The sequence below is a fragment of the Pleurodeles waltl genome, chromosome 6, assembly GCF_031143425.1.
Source record: "Pleurodeles waltl isolate 20211129_DDA chromosome 6, aPleWal1.hap1.20221129, whole genome shotgun sequence".
Taxonomy (NCBI): Eukaryota; Metazoa; Chordata; class Amphibia; order Caudata; family Salamandridae; genus Pleurodeles; species Pleurodeles waltl.
The window spans coordinates 1093200021-1093219503 of record NC_090445.1 but is presented as its reverse complement, the minus strand read 5'-3'; the positions used below and the strand labels follow the sequence as shown (position 1 = coordinate 1093219503).

Below are 19483 nucleotides of genomic sequence, written 5' to 3'. Positions count from 1 at the left end.
GGCAAAGATATAAAGTCAACTAAACGGCTGGTCTGTGCTTTGAATGTAGAATTAATTTATTTACGATATATACCCACTTCTGTAATCTCTAACCAAAATGGCACTGTGTTCCAGAAGGAGGGCCAAGTCTAAGGAAGGCTTCTATGATCACCAGGAACCAACAGGTGATCACAGGTGAGGGGGTTACACCAAGGTAATAGTTACAAGGTACGAGAAAGTGTCAGGCCAGCAAATGTCTCCAGCTCCCTTCAAGAAACCACATAAGAATGTTCTAACTAGGGCAATGCATACTCTAGCTATAGCGTACCCCTCTAAGCAAATACTAGCACCGCAAAAGCACAACCTCTTGACCCTATAACAAAATACCACTTCGCCTGCACCATAACACACTAGCTTTGTACTTGATGCATGACTTTCTAGCAGTTATATTCATCACCATGTTTCAGTCCTGATGACGACCACACATTTTAAACGACAATAAGGGTTGAAACATAGTCTGTGTTCAAGGTATATGGATTACTGTGCCTCCACAGACAGCATTTTCCTTTCAGTGAATTATTTCTCGTAGCACTTACGTGCATTATTTTCCATGTGTTTTTCTTTGGATCTTAACACAATCACACAACCAGTTGAGTTCGGAGTCGTAATGTTTACATGCTGCATGTAATCTCTCAATACATTATTCTAAACTCAAAATAAAAAAAATTTTCATAACAATTCTGATCCTGCCCTGGAGCACATTTGCACCACATTTATCTTCATGGTGGTTTCGCACTTGGATAAACGAGCGATTTCTATGACTCAGTCAAAACCTTTGAGTATTGCACGCCTCTCCTAACTGCATATAGATTGTTTGAGATTTAAGGTGTTGACTGGAACATGAAAATGACGTTGTTAAAAGTTACATAAAGTAGGAGCAAACAGATGAATCATTCTTTCAAACACGGCTTCTACCCTGTGTAATACCCAACAAATATAATGACCACATCTTACCTGCAGTCTTAGGAACCACATCGGATTTCAGCTGAAAAAAGTAACAAAAATATGTGTAAAGTTCAGAATGTGTATTTTTTTAAAATACAAATGATTAACAAATATCAGAAGTCACAGTAGCATTACATAAATTAGATGCTTATTTCCATGATATTTAACAACTGCGAGGAGGCAGTCTCATGTATAGGGTTTGGCCTGTTACTTTAAGTACACATCCCCATAAAGACCTCTACCAAAAACATAGTCCAGAAACATGCCTAAATAAACTAAGGAACACGACAATGTCGGACCTCTCAAGGCTGCAGTATTAGTTAATGATCTTTAAATAAACATTTATAGAGTTCACACCAGAAACTCCTATGGCCAAGTGGGTCATGGTACCTAAATTATTGTTTTGGTGTTGAAGTAATTGTTGATGGTTCCCCATACATCTTTCTGAGTAAAAGGGTCATTGTGCATTTGATTCCTGCAGAGGAGGAAAAATGTGTTCCCAGTTCCAAGTTGCTAATCGAGTTTTTCTGGGTGTTCTAGAGTTTGATGAAGAATAGTACCTCAACTATATTCTGATGTACCTTAACAAGATCGAGTCAGCTCTGGTTCAACTACCCAGGAATCCGTCAGGGGAAGTCCTCACACCGATATGGAAATATCCACCTACACCGAAATTCATCTGTTGAAGCCCTTCATAACTTAATGAACACATGAAGGTAAATTCAGAAACTATTTTTGGCTGAGAAGTCCTTTAACAACACCGATCAAAACTGGAATGTCGAAAAGACCTAGACTACCTAGTCTTTAACCTAGAGCATGAACAAAACTCAGACATCTGACAGTTGAACTGCCAATAATCTGACCAGATCATGAAGCTGCTTTTGAAAACTAGCTTCAGATTTCTAGTCCTCCAACCGAGCCTCCACTACATAATTTAAGATAATTTAGCTTCTGTCCACCTTTTCTTCTAATAGGTGAGAGGGTAGGTAGCAGTGTGCAAAAAAAAAAAAAAAAAAAACACACACAGCTAACAGTCTCAAGACGGACACAGTAATCTGAATGTGATAGTGAAGACCAAGTTGTAGGTAGACAGGATTGACGGTTTAAGAGTGTGCAGAAAAGGCATTGATCTAGCAATACTATAACATCCACAGAGTGTTGGATGCTGGCGAGTACACTATGCAGAGGGATCAGTCAACCACACATTGGTTTCCAGAGGTAAAAATTAGACCACCTAATGCTCCAATTTTTAAAAGGTAGCTGGTCAAGCAGTTAGGCTAATCCAGGAGGTGTGCCAAGTATTTGCTCTACTCACAAATCCAATCATGTACCACAAACTCTCAATGAATAACTCCAGACTAGAATTTACAAAAATACTTCAGACTTTTATATAAAATTTTAAGACCCAGATCTTTAGAATACATTAAGTACTTTTCAAGTTATGACTTTTTAACGTTTCAGCAAAACTTAGTCTTTCTGTGTGTAATTCCGCACCATTGGAATCAATAGGCAGTCACTTTTAAAAATGCATTAAAAAAAAAAAAAAAAAAATTATAATGAATGCACAGTAGAGTTACCAGTCTCTTCTTTTGCAGGGTGGTTGCAGCAGTCGGTGGGCACACTGTCAGCTGGAGAGTCTCGGGCAACACCCAGTTCCGGCGGGAACAGCGTTGGAGAGGTTCTTGGCACAGGCACAAGGCAACCTGGAGGGGCCACTTGGAGAAGGAGCTCATTTGCAGTTTTAAAGATGGAGCCTTGGGGTCCCCTTGGGCTACCGAGGTCGCAAGGGGTCAGGGACCCGGGGCACACAGCAGATCCTGCGATGCAAGGCCCAGGGCGGCCATGTGCAGGGCGTTTGAGGTCTTGGATGCTGTGTGCAACGGAGTACACTGCAGCTGGAGGAGAGTGTCTTTATGGACGACTTACAGGACAAAAGGGGGGTGGGGGCAGTCTGGTCGGAGGTCCTGGGTGTTCCTGAAGTCCCTCAACTGGGGCTTCCTCCTGATCCTTTTTTCAGCCCTGGTGAGCTTGTTTTCCACTGGTCCAACGCCAGCTGACCCATACCCAGGTTATTGCTGTATCTCGGCTACTAGAGGGCGCAGTGCCACCAAACTTGGCACAGTTGTGGGGCACTTCGGGGTGGTCATCTGTGTGTCGTCGGATCCGGCTGTGACTTCCGGTCATGGAGATATCAGCGATTCAGTGAAAGGACCCTCACTGGTTTGTTGTCCTTTGTAGGTTTCTTGCTTTTCTTGAGTGGTGCCTCCACTCAGGAGGGAGATCTGGGGTGATCCTTGAAGCCTGGATGTCCCCTGGGTTTCTTGGGGTCGGTCCGGTGTCCAACTCCTCCACAGTCGCGATTGTTGGGACTCTGGTGAAGCAAGCAAGGGTCTTGGTATCTCTTCTGGTGCAGCAGGTCCTCTGTTTTTGTCCTGGCGGGTTCTTTGGTGCTGGTCTTCCTTTCTTCTGGGGATCCTTTTCAAATCTAAAATTCTTGGTCTAGGGGAGCCCACTAAATACTGAATTTAGAGGGCGTTTGAAGGGAAACCTGGTAGTGTACACTGGGACACTTACCCTTGGGTGGCTACACCCACTACAGTAACCACTTCCTGTGGCAAGGGTCACTTCCCTAAACCTGATTGCCTATTTTCCTCTATTCCAAGATGGAGAAAAATGAAATGAAGGGTCCACTTCACCTGCAAGCCCATTAGGGGTGGTGCAGGCTAGGTGAGGCCACTCCTCCTACCCTCTGTGTGGTTTCCCACCTTTGCTCCCTCCAAGAGTGGGGGTTTGCAAAGGGGGAGGCCATCTGCTGCTAGCAGCAGGCTGAGTTTTAAGGGCAGTAGCCCTTTGAAGCTCACTGCCAGGGCAGTGCACATTCCTGAGGGAGGGGGGAGTTAGCTCCTCCACCCAGGAAGGGCTCTGTTTCACAAACCAGAGATGCAGGTCTCTCCCCGGGGTTTGTGTATTGGCTGTCTGGATGTGGAAGGCTTGCTGGAACCAGTCCGCAACCATGCCAGGATAGTTGTTTTTTGCAGGGGACACCTCCAAGGTGACCCCTGGGTACATTTTATAATAAATCCAGTACTGGTACCAGTTTGGATTTATTATTCTGAGTTGTTTGATAAACAACCCAGGGTTCAGAGTAGCCATTATGTAGTTGTGAAACTCACACTGACCACTGTCCAGCACATAGATTAAAATGGCTGCTCTGTTCACTCACTATGTCCCAGGTTTGGCAAGGACACAGTGGGGGCATATTGCTCATGCAATTATGTCCTCACATATAGTACGGTCCACCCTGCCTTAGGTCTGGAAGGCCTGCTAGAGGAGTGACTTACCCATAACATATGCAGTGTAGGGTGGACAGGGCACACAGAGAGTGTGCCATATTGAGTTTGTATCAGGATACTCAGCCTGCTATGGCAGCGATGGGTGCACCTGGATGCATAGCTCTTGATGGCGGCACAATTCGCACTGCTGCCCTCAGGGGCTTACCCATAGTACCCCATGCCCTGGGTACCTAAACAGGGGTGGTGTCACACAGAGTTCCAGTTGGCCACCCTTTATATTTTGAATGAAGCATCATAGACACAAATACAATGGAATGGGATAATGTGCAATGAAGGACTTATTTCCTATTGGTTAAGAAATTAAAATCATAAAAACAACTGTTGCCAGGTGGTTTTGTCTTGCAAAGCCACTCGATCTAGGTTCTCTCAGCACTTAAGAGTCAAAATGGGTGCAACACAGTGGCCAGAAACGCATAGTGAATATACCCTCTGGTCATTCCACCCTCCTGGGAGCAACTAGCATTGCCCGCTCACCTCTATTTTCCAGAAGCGATTAACACATTTGAGCTAAACGCAGAATGCTGGTGACTTGGAATGGCATGCCACAGTTGACTGGGGGTAGGGCAGGGCAATACCACACATTTCGGCGAATGGCAGTGGCTTTGAAGAGTTCTAACCACACCAGTGGTATGTTCAACAGGATGGAACACACCTTGCCTGGATCGGCTCGTAATGCACGGCTGCAAGTTTGAATCCAGAATAGGCAGACGGGGTCTTTCACTCTTTGGAGTTAAATTAAAGGATCACCAGTGGAGATGACGAAACATTTAAAGGCTAACACACTACCACCCAGTGTCCCTTTCTGTGGGAAAAGGCTGTGGTGCATAGCGTGCAGCTTCAGTCCATACCAACATTAGGACTGTTTTTAACCATGTAAAAACAGATTCAAACATAGGCAGAAACCTTTCCTCTGTGTACACCGGTTTTCCTCCCTTTCATGCAATGAGAAGAAAACTCACGAGGTATACAGTGTTGTGCAGCAGTGAATGAAGGTCCCAGAACAGTTAAATAAAACGGTAATCACGTTTCTTCCCCAGTGAACTTTATGGAGTACTCAAAATTTCAAACTGCCTAGAAACTTTAGCATATAAAAGTAAAAAAATCCTGTGAAAATGAATATGCTGGATATACAGCAACGTTTATGAGAATTCCCTTGCAAAAAAGTCCCTGAAGGAAAATTAATCCTCAAAAATATTTGAAAAAAGTGTGGCCTTGGGGGTGAGGATTTTCACAGTCTAAATAAATGTGCAACCTTCCCGAAGGGCAAAGTTTAGAATCTGCAGTAAAATCCAAGACATTTAGGTAAGGACAACCCAGATGTGGAGGGAGTCTGCACTCTCGGTGAATCGATTAGAAAGTATGTGAGATGAGAAGTCAGATAGTAACACCGGCAGCAGAGTAACTCAGGAGCACATGTTCTTAACTGCTCCCGTGCCACGGAGTGCTTCTAGTGACATACCTAAATGAGACCAAACCTGGAATAATACATTCAAATCTTCACCAAGACACCAACATGACATGATCAGAAGTATTACGCAGAATAAGCACTTCTTGATTACATTACTTGTTAAACTAAGAAACTGAGTTTCTCACTACTGGTGTTTTCAAGTAGAGTTTCGTTGTTTTTTCCAACTGTATTGTGACAATATTTTAATTAGGTTATTGATTTTTTTAAAAAAGATGTATTCATTTTAAAAACAAATACATATGAGAGAATTATCGTTGTTGGGTCTAGCAGCAACTTTTGCTTCTGTGTGGGCGAGCATGTTTGAGTACTTAGCTTCTACTGCAAAAGATTTGCAGAAGCAACCCTGTAGTTGTTTGGGCTGTTCTTATAGGATCAAATTTAGAAGTTCTGACTGGAGACCATTAATCACCTCTCATGTCTGCTGTAGATTACGACAACAACATTCCCTGCTGTTGCTCCATCAACTGCGATTTAAGATTTAACTTTGGTCTCTCATAAACAAACTGATGGAGCATAGGCTTGGCTTTCACTAGTGTGCTGATGAAACATGGGGCCATTGCTGATTAGCAGGAGAATTTACAGCACAGTGTGCTAGCGATTCCGAGGGAAAGGCTATGAGGCTTTTATGTTTAACACCACCCCAATCAGAGGGAATGCTGCTTGGTCCCCATCATCATCTGCTGACAGTCCTCACTGGTCACTTAACATTGTACATAAGAACTGAAAAAAACCTCTGCTGTTCTAATCGACCTTACAATCAGCTTAGTAATTCATTGCTCATTTTCAAGCTTCCACAGCTCAACCATCTCCCCTTTTTATTTCCAACAACATTCATCAGAAGAGTTTTAATAAATATAAATACTGACAATGGATATATCCTACACTCCATGTTGCTTCCATACCAGCTGCAACGTTTGCAGTTCAAGGTGCAACAGCCCTAGCTTGCATTTGACTGGAAGAAAAAAAGTTTGGGTCTCAGGTTAAGACTACACTGATTAATAGTACCTTCAAACTAATATGCTGCCAATCTGGCATCTTGATGGGGAATCTTACCATATATGCCAAGGCCAATCTTGGGTCAGCAACGTAGTAAGTGCTAGACATGCAAACAGGAAAGTAAAACCATGCACAAATGTAACTTCTCTAGATTTCTTCTAAACTATTAATTTGCTACTGCTGGACAACCGGTGTCTGCCAACTAAAATTTTTCAATTTGTGGTGTTGCACTGCTGGCTTGGTCCTCTTGTTCCTACATTTACATATGACAAAGTATATACAAATCTTATGGTTATACATTTATTAGTTAAATCATTTAATAAACCAGGTAACAGAATTATTCCCCCCCCCCCCCCCCAATCATGTGGCAACACCCACCTAAGAATCACAGAAACAAAAAGGATATCTATTCATCTATAAGTTTTGTACAGCAACTCCGGTCCCCTTTGAATAGCTAAAGCTCACAGTCTGGACAAAGGAACGTATGCTCTGAGCAGTCATGTTCTGATCATTGAAGAGGTTACCTAGATGTTCCTCACTACAATCCATTTTCTGTAATGCTTGTAAGTAAGCTTTAAGTGTTCAGAAAGGTTTCCAGAAAAGGTTGTGCCTGGATTCGTATCTCAGTTTTAGGCTCAGGAAGTCTTAACCCTAGGGTCTTGGACTCCCAAGCATCTAGCTTCGTGTCTCAGCCATTTGAAGGGGCATAGGTTCCAGAGTAACCTAGATGCCTGCTTTGGAACTAATTGGCCAATGAATGCAAGTAGTTGTAATCTTTCCCTCTGTGGATCTTCTGCATGATGCCAACCAACTTAAATGGGACCCTCCATTCTGGAATAATTTGAACACTTTTAGAGCTGGCTTCATGTGTCTGTTTTTTGTTGAGCTTCAGACAGACACCGGATTTTACACTCCTGTGGACTATCGAGGAGTATTGAGGCACAACTACGTATGTAATAGTCTCAGCTGTACACAGAGGTCAGTTTGGAGAAGTGGAATTTTTTTTTTCTTTAAATGAAGAACAGAGCTGAAAACGTACTCCCTTGAACACAGCATTATCGTGTAGCTTCAGAATTGGCATCTGACAGAATGAAAGATTCATTACTTTTGGTGGGGTTGTTATAACCACTCAGGCCCAGAGAAATTACGATAGGCACTCCAGACATCTAAACTCCGCACTTTTCTGCATCAATGCAAGAGAAAGATTTCCTTCTTCCTTTGGAACATGGGTTTTGGAGCATGCAGTGGTGTTAGCAACATTCTCTTGGCCCTTCAATGAAAATGTCAGGCGCATTACTGGTGTTTAGTCATGAACTTGCTACATTTCCAAAATGGAAATAGATGCGCTTGTATAGATCACAGATATGCCACAACAGGTAGTTTGCTATACATACAAAGCAACAGAAGCACTTGGTCTGCACAACAAGACTACGTATGGATCGATCTACTTCCTCTATACAGACAGAAAAAAAAAAAAAGCACATACTATGCTAAACGATAGCCATGATTTCAAAATGTAACTAAATATCAACGCTCTGCAGTTATAAGAAACAAGCGCTCAGATAGAGGGTTACAGGTTCATCATTCTATAGGAACTGAACAAGAATCAGTTGAGTACTTTAGTTTTTAGAGATTCGAACCATAAAAGTGGGCCAGGATTCGCTCATTCAAGATGCAGTCTCCTCTACAGACCTTCCATTCAATACCAATGAACACAAAAACCATGGTTGATTTTTTTGAGGCAGGTCTGACTTCGCAAATTAGAATTCATACACCCACATTAGAAGCAGTTAATGAACAAAACGGTGTGTAACTAACGGAACATTTGAGTTTAAAGTCCTTGCCACAGTGGCCTGAACTGGATTTGGGGTCAGTCCTTGATTGACATATGGGCAGAACTGTGGCTCCTTGACCTCCGTGTTTACAGAACCAATTGGTCTAAACAGGACTCCAGCAGTGTTTGCCACATGGCAATGTTGGCACATGAAATAATTTACCAGAATTTCGGACAGTCAGTGGCACAGAGTTACACGAGACAGCTTGTTCATTCAGAGCCAACAGGTTAGGTCGAATGTGTGTTTTTTTCATAACAATTTTTGGCAAAGTCTCAGCCTTGATCTATTGCCATTAATTGGCAGGCCTGAACCATAGCAACTGGTCACTGCAGGGTTAAAGCCTGCCTGCAAATAAGTAACGAAAGGCAATTGCCTGCCTTTCAATAGTTCTCTCTACTAAAGCAGCCTGCCTGTATTCAGAATGTGGCCACAATATACTGTGGTCAGTGAGGCACACAATGGCAAAAGTGCCCCAGCCTGTTTTGGTCTCTGAGCATACAAATACTGCCAGCAGTGGGGAAAAAAAGCAAGCGCTGGGTACACAGACTAATATTTCAACATCCATCCACAGTGCCCTGTTGACACTCCATATCAGAGGCATGCCACCCAGCGAAAGCCACACTTATATATAGTGTCGTTATCAGAAGACCAGCTTTGAAAAGTGAAAAGTTAATTTTGATGAATTTTAATCTACAATGAAATGAAGCAGAACAGCAAGAAGTCATACAAAGTTTCAAATTGTGTATTTTTCCGCTCGATTTCTAAAGTACATATGGCACGAATTTAAATATCTATTTTTAACTCTTCAAGAAAATACTTTACTCTCACTTCCCAAAAGCAAGAAGTAATACTCCTCACCTCAAACTTTATCTGGGGCCCTGAGGACAAGCTAGAAACAAGCCTGCTCGCGTTTGCGCGGCACTATCTATTAGTAGATGCACTGGAAGACAACTTTGGCAGTGACAACACTGAAAGATCGTATCTATCTGCTCAGCAGGCCTCAGTACAACAATTAACAAGGAGAAATAGTTATGTGAGCTCAGTGACTCGGGCCCTCTTCTGGGCCGGAGCACTGCGAAAGAATTCTTACAGGTGTTGAGATTCGTGTTGCAGAGTTCAAAGTATTATTCGTTACAGCCTGGTAACTTGGAATGGCCAATACATGGGAAGAGATGAAAACTCGTGGATCGTTATCTCGCCCTATTACTGTCCGACTTGGAGGGGACCTTGAGCAGCCAGTCTCCAGTTGTATTTTCTGTTTCTCTGTAAACAAATTCAAGTCTTAAACGTGGGAGAGCCGTATTGCTAGCCAGGCTGGCAGTTCTGCACACTGCAGCGACATCTGCAATCTTGTTGATAATTTGTGGCTGAAAGATACTCGTGACTTGACTTAAAAGATTGACTAGGGACGGCTTGCAAGAAGATGTGAAAGCCGTAATAGGTCTGTCTGCAAGATCAAATACCAAAGTCAGTCGTCAGTGCCCGAAGGGAAAGGGACAAAAAGACGTCCGATTGAGTACAGGAGATCGCCTGGGATTTGAAGCCAAGCGAGTGAGGCAGTCTGTGCGGGATTTGCCAGCTACTCTTGACACACAGATGTATCTGCAGAGTTCGGTTGAGATGTTTTATTTTATAACTTTCTCTTTTGATGAGTTTTCCCTCTTGAAATATTCGTATTTTTGCCAGTTGAAATCTTGTGATTTGAAGCCACTATCCCAGTAATTTTTCTAAGGGTATTTCACTACTTCTGAGGAATTGGACCCTCTAACATGAGGCACTGGGGCATCTTTTAAGCCTGGTGAATGAAATGGTGCAGTTTCCATTACAATCACTTACCCTGCCTTTGGCCCCTACTCACCATCACTCAGGGGCTTGGTAAATTCCTCCATCACTGCTAACCATTTCCACTGGAGCAGATGACTGGCTGGAGGCAGCCCCTTTCCACTGCATGGCCCTTCATGGTGTAGCAGGCTCCATCCTCCCCTCACGCTTGCTACATTAACACTTTCCTCATTATTTCTATTACAAAATGATCTTCCAGTCCTATCCTATCACACATCTAGACCAAGCGCACCAAGAGGCATCATGCTTTCATATTTTTCAGCAAAAATAACTGTCTTGAATGCCATATTGCTCCAGGGCCACAAGCTTGTTGGCAGCTCTTTCTTCCCCTTCACCTCTTTGTTCAAAGCCAGCGTCAACGTATCTTAACCCTATGTTACACGTATTCACTTAACAAGTGCCTGCTTCTAGTGTGGCCTCTTCCACCAAACTGAGTGGCCGTGCTTGGCTTGGGCGGAGATAGAATTCAGATGGCAATTGTCAAACATGCAGAGCACGTTGTACATGCAGTCACATGCTGAGGTGACTAAAAAACAAGTTCTCGTAAGTGGATATAGAGCTGCATACATCTGGCTATGAGGGTGTGGTGTTCTCTGCGACATTCTGTGAACTGGTTGGTCTTTGGCACTGATTCGCCTGGCATTAGGCACGGGTCATGCAGTGCTATTGGAAATGTTACCTGTGTGCCTGCTTTTGCCGCAGATGTAGTTGTGAAGAAAAGGCATGCTAAAGAGGTGAGCAGTATGCATTTTAGTTGCTTGCTGAGGCAGTGCCATCAAACTACACTATTTCTGCGAATCAAGCCTTGCTGATTGAACCTCCAACGCACTCATCTGTTGTAGGTAGCTATATTGGACAGTTCCAATAGCCAGGCATGAAAGAAGGGCCAACTTGTGATTCGGCATGTGTTAAGCGCATTGTTTTGCCATCATCGTGGCAGCAGCTACCAATCTCTGCATGCTAGATGATCATGGGTTTATTCCCTATTTCTCCATGTCTTGGAACATACCTACTGCGCCATCCCCTCCATATTCACTACAAAAAAAATCTTTTACCTGGGGGCAGTATCACAGAAGGTGCACAAGTGGGTTTTAATACGGCTCGGGCAGTTGTAATCTATAGCGGTTATTGATTGCCCTACTACATTTTATGGGTATCCACTACCACTTTTGTAAGTATCGTGAAATCTGTGAATGAGAGATGTGCTTCTCCTTCCCCTAGTTTAGCGCCCGAGTGTTCTCATCCATTGCATGCATGGAAGAGTAATTCAGTAAGCACTTCCAGAAGTCTAGTTTTTTCCAGCAATTGCTAGTCGGCACTGTATTTGATGTAGTGTTATTGCGTACATTTTTGAAGAGCTGGTCCCAGGTTTCATGCAATTGGGAAAATATTACCTCTCGGTGTTCAATTCAAGAGTATGTTCGACTAAGATATGACAAATTACACATATTCAGTGTTTAGGGCGAAGGTTTATTTCAATGTTTTAAGGACAAATAACTTTTTATTCTTTATATCACCTAGTGTGTTGAGGTCAAGGCCATCAGTCGGCGAGAGGATGAGCAGCAACGGCCAGAGATGCCGACTTAGGAACTGACTAGTAGAGCAGCACCTTCACTCATGAGCCCGAGCATCTCTATTCATACTTTATTGCTCTTTTCCCCGTGCTCAGGCCAACAGCAAGATCCAACAAGCTATTTTGTAAAGTAATCCGTCAGTAGTAAATCTTGAGAAGTGCTATAAAAAACAAAAACAAAAACATACATATACATATACATATACATATATATATCTCGCCCCTTTAAATAAAGCCAGGCTGCTTAACAGTGAAGTACATACACACTCACATTTAGGTAGTTAGATCATTGCCAATGTCTCAGATAATGGAAGAAGAGAAGATCGCAAGTGCTTCAAGCACATACAAAAACAGTATTCGTGTCATGACAGTGGGAGCAACTCCGCTTGATGTGGGCAGGGCGAAGAGCCCTGGGTATGTGGACAGAGGGCAGGGTATGGGGTTGACATGCAGTTTGAGGATTCTTATTCGGAGGGCATGACTCAAGCAAGTCCCTCAACAGAACACAGCATTGAAACGCAAGCGTTGCAATAGAAACTTTCCATACTCGTGTGCTCGCCCTCCTACTATCGTACTCGATCACTGTCACTCACATGTCCTGAAAGTATGTCACTAATGCAACATAAAAGATAAATTACTGTCAAAACTGATTTTTACCTATTCCCTAAAGCAAAATGTATTCTCTTAAAAAAAATAGCTTTATGACAAGAGCACCTTTAACCAAGCAACAAAAATAAACAGTAAAAAAAAAAAAAAGTATATAAATGCATTATTTGAAAAGGAAAGGGCAATCTAAACTTTCTGGCCCACGCTAAAAGGTCCCAGAATCAGACATTTCTTTCCTCCACGCCCCTAACTTTATCAAAACTGAAAGTAATCAGCCGCTATCTTTTCCCCAGGCTATGCTGTCATTTGAAGAGGTCAAAAGAAACACTTGGTTTCCTTATATGGAACAATAGTGCCAAAATAACAAACACACCAAAAATATGTGCGTGAAATTTCAGTCAGCAGCACTATAAATTGCAAAGCCTACTCAGCTGCTGTTTGCCATCTTGCAATGGTCACTCACCACTGGTAATATGCAATTCAGCGCACAGATCAAAACATGATTCACTAGGCCCTAGGGAGTTCAGAATTTCCAGCTAAGTAAACATCCAATCAGCTGATGTCCCTCTGTGCCATCTTCAAGATTTGTATAGCACTTCTGATGTCACCCCCACTGAAAACCAAAAAGCCAATAGTTTCTGCATCTTTTGATAAGTTAGTCGCAAGATTGCCTCTCTGGCAAAAATACTAAACTCACTGCGTGGAAATAGGTGGCAGGAAATACTTCAGGAAATCTAGGAATGAGTCTGAAGCATGGGGCTCTGGGATAGGCTCGGTGCTATCTGGGATAGGTGAGGCATGGAGAAAGGTGATCAAAGTATTGGTAGAGTGATTTTTGAAGGGTGCAAATTCACTGGGTTACCCAGTGAAAGGAGCTGTTTGGATGTAGTGTTTACTCATCTTTACCTTAACACCATTTAATCGGAGGTTTGAAAGCCTTCTGAACCATTATGGTTCCCTCTTAACAGGAATGATGAAGCAAACCTTTTAGGGTAATCAGAGTTTTAAATGTGAGGTCTTCAAGTTCTCAGGAGGGGGCCATTCAAGATGTATTAGAGGCTCGTTATTTTGATCTGAATACATTTGATACGCTGGATGGTCAAATTGGGACCTGTCAGTCCACCGGTGAATTTCTTGAATAATGGTGAATAACGCACTACAGCAACAAAATTAATAGAAAGGTTTAGATATGGCTTGTTTAGATCAGCCACTCCTAGTGAGGTCGTATGGGGTTGAGGGGTGTCCTGCACGGTCACTTTCAAGAGTAATAAACCCAAGAAGAAGATAGATAAGTCTTTGTGCATGCAAAAGTTAGGTAGAGATATGTTACTGACCCTGATTCATATTAGGGAGCAGTCTCTGGAGGGAATATGTATCAAGTCAACTAACGAATCCTTCCATTTTCTGAGGTTCTTCTCAAAGAGGTCTCTGCTTCTTTGGCATCTCAAACATAATATTACAGTGATGATGCTGCGGGCACTGCTTTCTTTCCAAACTAAACTCGTTTCAAGAACGGTTTAGCATGGAAATATCTGCTGATGTGCAGACATTCACTACATCTCGGTAAAGGACTTCATCTTGCCAAGCCATACACCTCTGATAGCTTGGAGGAGTCAGAACTTCGTGGGAGCTGCCTGGTCGTACGTCAAAAATCAATGTTAATGAAAGAGTGGTTCAAGAACCTGCTAAGTAGAATATTAAACAGTGAACATGAGAAAGCACCTTGAAATGTGCTCTAATGGTCTCTTAATGATCCCTGGCTAATAATTAAAAAAAAAAGTAAAAGACAGAAAAGCCATATTAAAAATTAATATAGACAATTTTCTATAAAGTTCTATTTAGGTGCCATGTCTGGGCCTTTGCAGAATCTAAAAACGTGAGCAAATGGGCAGTATTTCTTTCTGGAAACGTTTGCAAACCTAGTTCAGAGTGACATATGCGACCTGAGCTTTCTTCTCAATGCCTGCTAGATTTCATTTAGAACCCTTCAATTAAAAAAGGTTATTTAGAAACCCACCTATAACTGTCTGATTCTGTGGCCGTATGCATGGTCACACTGACCTACAGGGCAGTGGGTCAGTGCAAGAAGGGCTGCTGTGGCAGGTCAGAATGTGTGCGCCATTTTTTGGCTATTTGTGGGCCTGTTTATGGTATGGTGGCTTTGCTTTTTACTGTTAATTTCCCCAATATTAACGCACATTCCCTCCAGCCAGGACAAATGCAGAGCCTCCCATACCTTCCAACACATCTATACAGTCTGTCTTTACAAATTAAAAACTGCCCCGATTTGCAAATGCAGGCACACTTTTTCAGTTATGATTCACTAAGGGGTAGCTACTTTTATTTTGTTGCCCTGGCCATATGTTCCTCTGATATGCCTGTGCCAAGGTGTAGCGTGGAGATAAAGTAAACTAACATGGAGGGATTCATACCTTTTAATTTTGAGAAACTACATTCATGATTTATACACTTAATGGTTAGTTTTTATGAATTGTGCTCAAATAACAAGCATTGGACAGCAAGACTGCAGAACATATTAACATAATTAAAAAGCAAACCCATAATGGTGCCAAATAGATGTGTTTTGGACTCAGTATGAATCCTCTTTCATGCACACATCTGCACTGTCTGAGGTAATTAATGGTAGTTTCTGGGTGCTTAATATTACCTTCACAATGGGAGACAAGTGTTAATCATTATAGGTGGCATTTTCAATGCACTTTCTTACTTCTAAATTGTATGCATTTACTTTAGGAGTTTTAACTACATACAGCACAGTGGTAGCATTTGTCACTTTTTGCAAGCATCAAAAAACGAAGTGTGACCACTTTTTGCAGGAATGTGGAATTCCTATAGCCCGATGCCTGGGACATATTGTTTGGGGTCAAGGGCAACAAGTTTTCATGTTTATTTGGTCCTTGGGACAAGTAGGCCCAACCCCCTGCAGCACAAACACTTTGGCTGCCAGTTTACAGAGAGGGTAACTGCAGGTGAGGCAATATGTGTGTCCATATGTTAATGCTGTTTTAACTTTTATTTATGGCTCACTCACGAAAGGCTTTCATTATTGGGGTGAGCGCTGTAAATAAACATTTTAAGGTCACAGTGCACTACTGACAATGGTTCCAGTAAAAAATAAAAGTGTACACACATTTGAAAAGTTTTTTAGTATAATGCTCCCAGAATGGTCTGATTGGATGCAAATGTTTGCACACGCTTGTAAGCAAGAGTGATGATTCTTTGCCCTCAAAATAAAAGGTTCATAAAAAAATGCAAGTAGGAAAAAAACGTTTCACTACTATGAAACCTTAGGTGCTATATCTTTGAAATGTAATTTAGTCAAATGTATTGATGCCTGCTAGTATTCCCCCAAAAATATTCCAAATGGAAAAATCAGTGTAACCATTTTCAACAAGATTATGAGAAGCATGAAAATAAAACAAGCACCGGCAAAGGCAACCGTTGTGACATTTTCTTGAGTCTTTTGGTTTCGTCAATGTGTGTCTTGTTTTGACATAGCTTTTGTAACACTTTATTGTTGTGGTAGCTGCCAGGCCCTCATCTTTGTGAGGAACACTGGCAAAAATAAAAAATAAGTTTTTGGTCTCAGAAAGCACATATTAACACCAGGGGCATAACAAAGGCCCCGCAGCATGGCATCTGCCCCGAGTGAGTCTGGAGGGGGTAGGGTCCCTCCATTTTTGGTACGCCACAGAAGCTCCTGGCACAGAAAAAAAACTACTTTGTGTTCCAATATGCTCCTTGTAGAAGAACAGAATGCGATCACTCAGAGTAAAGCCAGCCGGTAGATGGAGAAATAGAAGTTTAATAAAACCAAATTGTCTTTGTTAATGCTAGACTTAATTAGGGACCCAGTTCTTAAAGAAATTTACAAAGGTAAACTCATGGTATATGTCTTTGAATTAGTGGCTTTCATGAATTCACCAGAACTTGAAGAAGTAGACCAGAAAATCGTACTTCTGGAAAATATTGGTGAACTGTGTTTTAGCACAAGCAAATATGAGCATGTAGGTTTGGTCATGTGAAAATCTATTGAACGTTTACAAGTTCACTTTCCCTCCCACTGCTTTTTTCCCCGACCCTGGAAGAACTTCTATAGCTGCCATTGTCAGGAGTACGTTTCCAATTTTACTCACTATGGGACAAGGATTAGAGAAGAGCTGGTGAGAATCCTTAAAACATGCAAGTTAGTAGGTTTGCAGACTCAAAGGCATTCCAGCCCTGGAACTATTGCTTACTGCTTCTTCCAGTCCCAGTATGTAGATCTGCAGAAAAGTGGCAAAATAAGGAAATTGCTATAGTAGGGATTGAAATTGCAATTATTCAAGCCCTACTATAATAGTAACTGTGGCATAATCATAGAGGCTGTTTTCAGAGCTATTACATAATGAGATTGCCGCTGTAATTTGTCACCGCACTACACAGACCCAAAAGGGACAAGTATATATATATATATATATTTTTTTTTTTTTTTAACTGGACATATATATTTAAGAAGTAACCTTTCCCGTGGACAAGTAGATAAATTACATTCCACAACCCTGTTTTTGTGACATCAGACGTGAAAATCAGTACTCACTTCTAAAACCTGAATAGTTTTGCACAAAATCGAAGCCCAACAGATAGCCAGGACACCCAACCTTACTTGGCTCTCCACCTATAAAATTGCCCCGAAGCCCCCAATTCTGACTTGAACTTAATGCAAATCAATTCTGAAAGCTGTGACAATGGTTATTTTTCAATAAAGAGAGAACCCGGATACCAATTCGGTAACAGTACATAGCAGGAAATTTGCATTAAAAAAACCAAAATAAACATACACACACACACACACACACACAAGAAAACCCCCACCTCATTTATGGTTCCGTTGACATCTACGGAACTTTGAACGTTTTCAACCTCATTAGGTTGAATCAACATTCTGACCCTCACTGCCGTAGATCCATTTTGAATACAAATGGGAACAGAGTGTAGGTCCCTACAATTGATGGCATTCTTTTCGATTTTAGAAAGATTCTGTCAAAGCTTACCTAACTAAAATAGATATAGTCGCGTGACACTGGCTTGGGGCACCTGTTTTCTTTTTTTTAATCGTTATGGGCTAAAACAATGCACGTCTTGGGCGTTGGAGAGGAGGCATGATTGAACTAAAAGCAAACCAACAACGAAGCGTTAATCTCCTTTGAACCAGAAAACTGTGGGCTGGCACCAAACTCTGCTAACGGCCGTCAGTGAACTAGGAACTCATCTTAAAATAAAAGATGGACATTTATTTCGCAAGTGTTCCGGATAGTCGGAAAAACACGTCTCACTGACGTTAATCCAAAATGTTTTACATATTTACATTAGCTGACGTATGCTCTCGGCAAATACATTGCAAATTACTTTGTAGTGCTAAATCGTTTCGTGTCTGTCTAAGTATAAGCTTATCACGCTGTACATCTTTTATGTTTATAGTTTTACATAACGCGAACTCAGCCCAAGGGCACCGAAGCACTTCACACGAAAGCCAGTTACAATTACAAAATGCCACGTTCATTTTTTTTAGGCAGGGGAGATTGAGTGGCTCCAAAATAGCAGGATGCTGAGCCGACGCCGGGACTTGAACCTGCTCGCCCGGCTCTAACATCGGCAACTCTGACCCCAACAACACACCCTCTCCCCGGAGTGCGAGGTGAGAATTATTTTCACCCCCGCTGCGAAAACCACGAAAGACTTTTCGTGATATGCTGCAGCCACTGACTCCATCTACCAAAGGCCGACTGATTTCAAGGTTCTACGTGTTATGCATAGAATTAAATAACCCAGGTTACGAGGGACCCGCGCCTGGCTTGGAGGGGGTCGGTGCTTTCAGCAGGTTACCTCGAAGGTGATGCGTCCCAGGGGCTGCTGGTCGGCCTCCACGTCCATGAACACCACGGGGTTTCCGCGTGTCTCGCTCCCGGCTTCGCTGTCGCTGTCCCCGCCGTTGGTCCCCTCCCTGTACCGGCTGCAGCCGCGGCTGAGGGCCCCGTGGGTGGCGAGGGCCCTGCAGGGCGGCAGCAGCAGCGCGCGGGCAAGACTAAGTGGCACCATGGCTCCAGCGGACTTATGCGCGCACCGACCGGTCGCCGCTTTTATTAGGCGGGCACAGTGACCTCTACAGGCGGCGGGGGACCCGTCAGATCTGCCCAGGGCACTGCAGCGTGCACACACCTCCCGTGTATCACTTCCGGATCTATCCGTGTGTACTGCAGCACATGGCTGGACACGTTCAAACCGCAGGCTCCTCCCCGCCACGGGCTCCCTGTCAGACTTAAACCTCAAGCCCCTGGAGGCGGTATAAGTATAGTAACTTTTAACCCCTTCGCTACCAGGCCTTTTCGCCCTTAGGTGCTAGGCCTTTTTTTGGCTTTTTGGGGCAGTTCGCACTTAGGCCCTCATAACTTTTTGGCCACATAAGCTACACACGCCAAATTTGAGTCCTTCTTTTCCGACATCCTAGGGGTTTCTAGAGGTACCCAGAGTTTGTGGGTTCCCCCCCCCCCGAAGAAGACCAAGAAATTAGCCACAATACAGCGAAAATTTAGTTAAAAAAAAAAAAAGGGCTGCAGAAAAAGGCTTGTGGTTTTTCCCCTGATAATGGCTAAAATCACAAGCTTCCCAGCTTTCAGGAACAGGCAGACCTGAATCAGAAAACCACAATAAAAATTTTTCTAGCTGACATGTCAAGAATTTTCAATTCTATTAAGGACACGGAGGCGAGGATTATGCTTCTCTTTCTATGCTTTATTATTAACATTAGCCAATCACAAGAGAGTAT

At 42.8% G+C, this 19483-nt stretch overlaps 1 protein-coding gene across 1 annotated transcript in view; it reads right to left on the bottom strand.

The window, feature by feature from the left end:
- The window catches only part of PPIF (peptidylprolyl isomerase F), a 45952-nt gene extending 27061 nt beyond the window's left edge, over window positions 1–18891 (bottom strand). Inside the window, exons 1-2 of the mRNA XM_069240184.1 lie at window positions 18544–18891; window positions 994–1024 (exon numbers count right to left, since the gene is read on the bottom strand). Of these exons, the coding sequence (XP_069096285.1) occupies window positions 994–1024; window positions 18544–18756 (244 nt within the window). The 5' untranslated portion in view covers window positions 18757–18891. The remainder of the gene's footprint in view (window positions 1–993; window positions 1025–18543) is intronic.
- Between the last annotated feature and the right edge of the window lie 592 nt (window positions 18892–19483).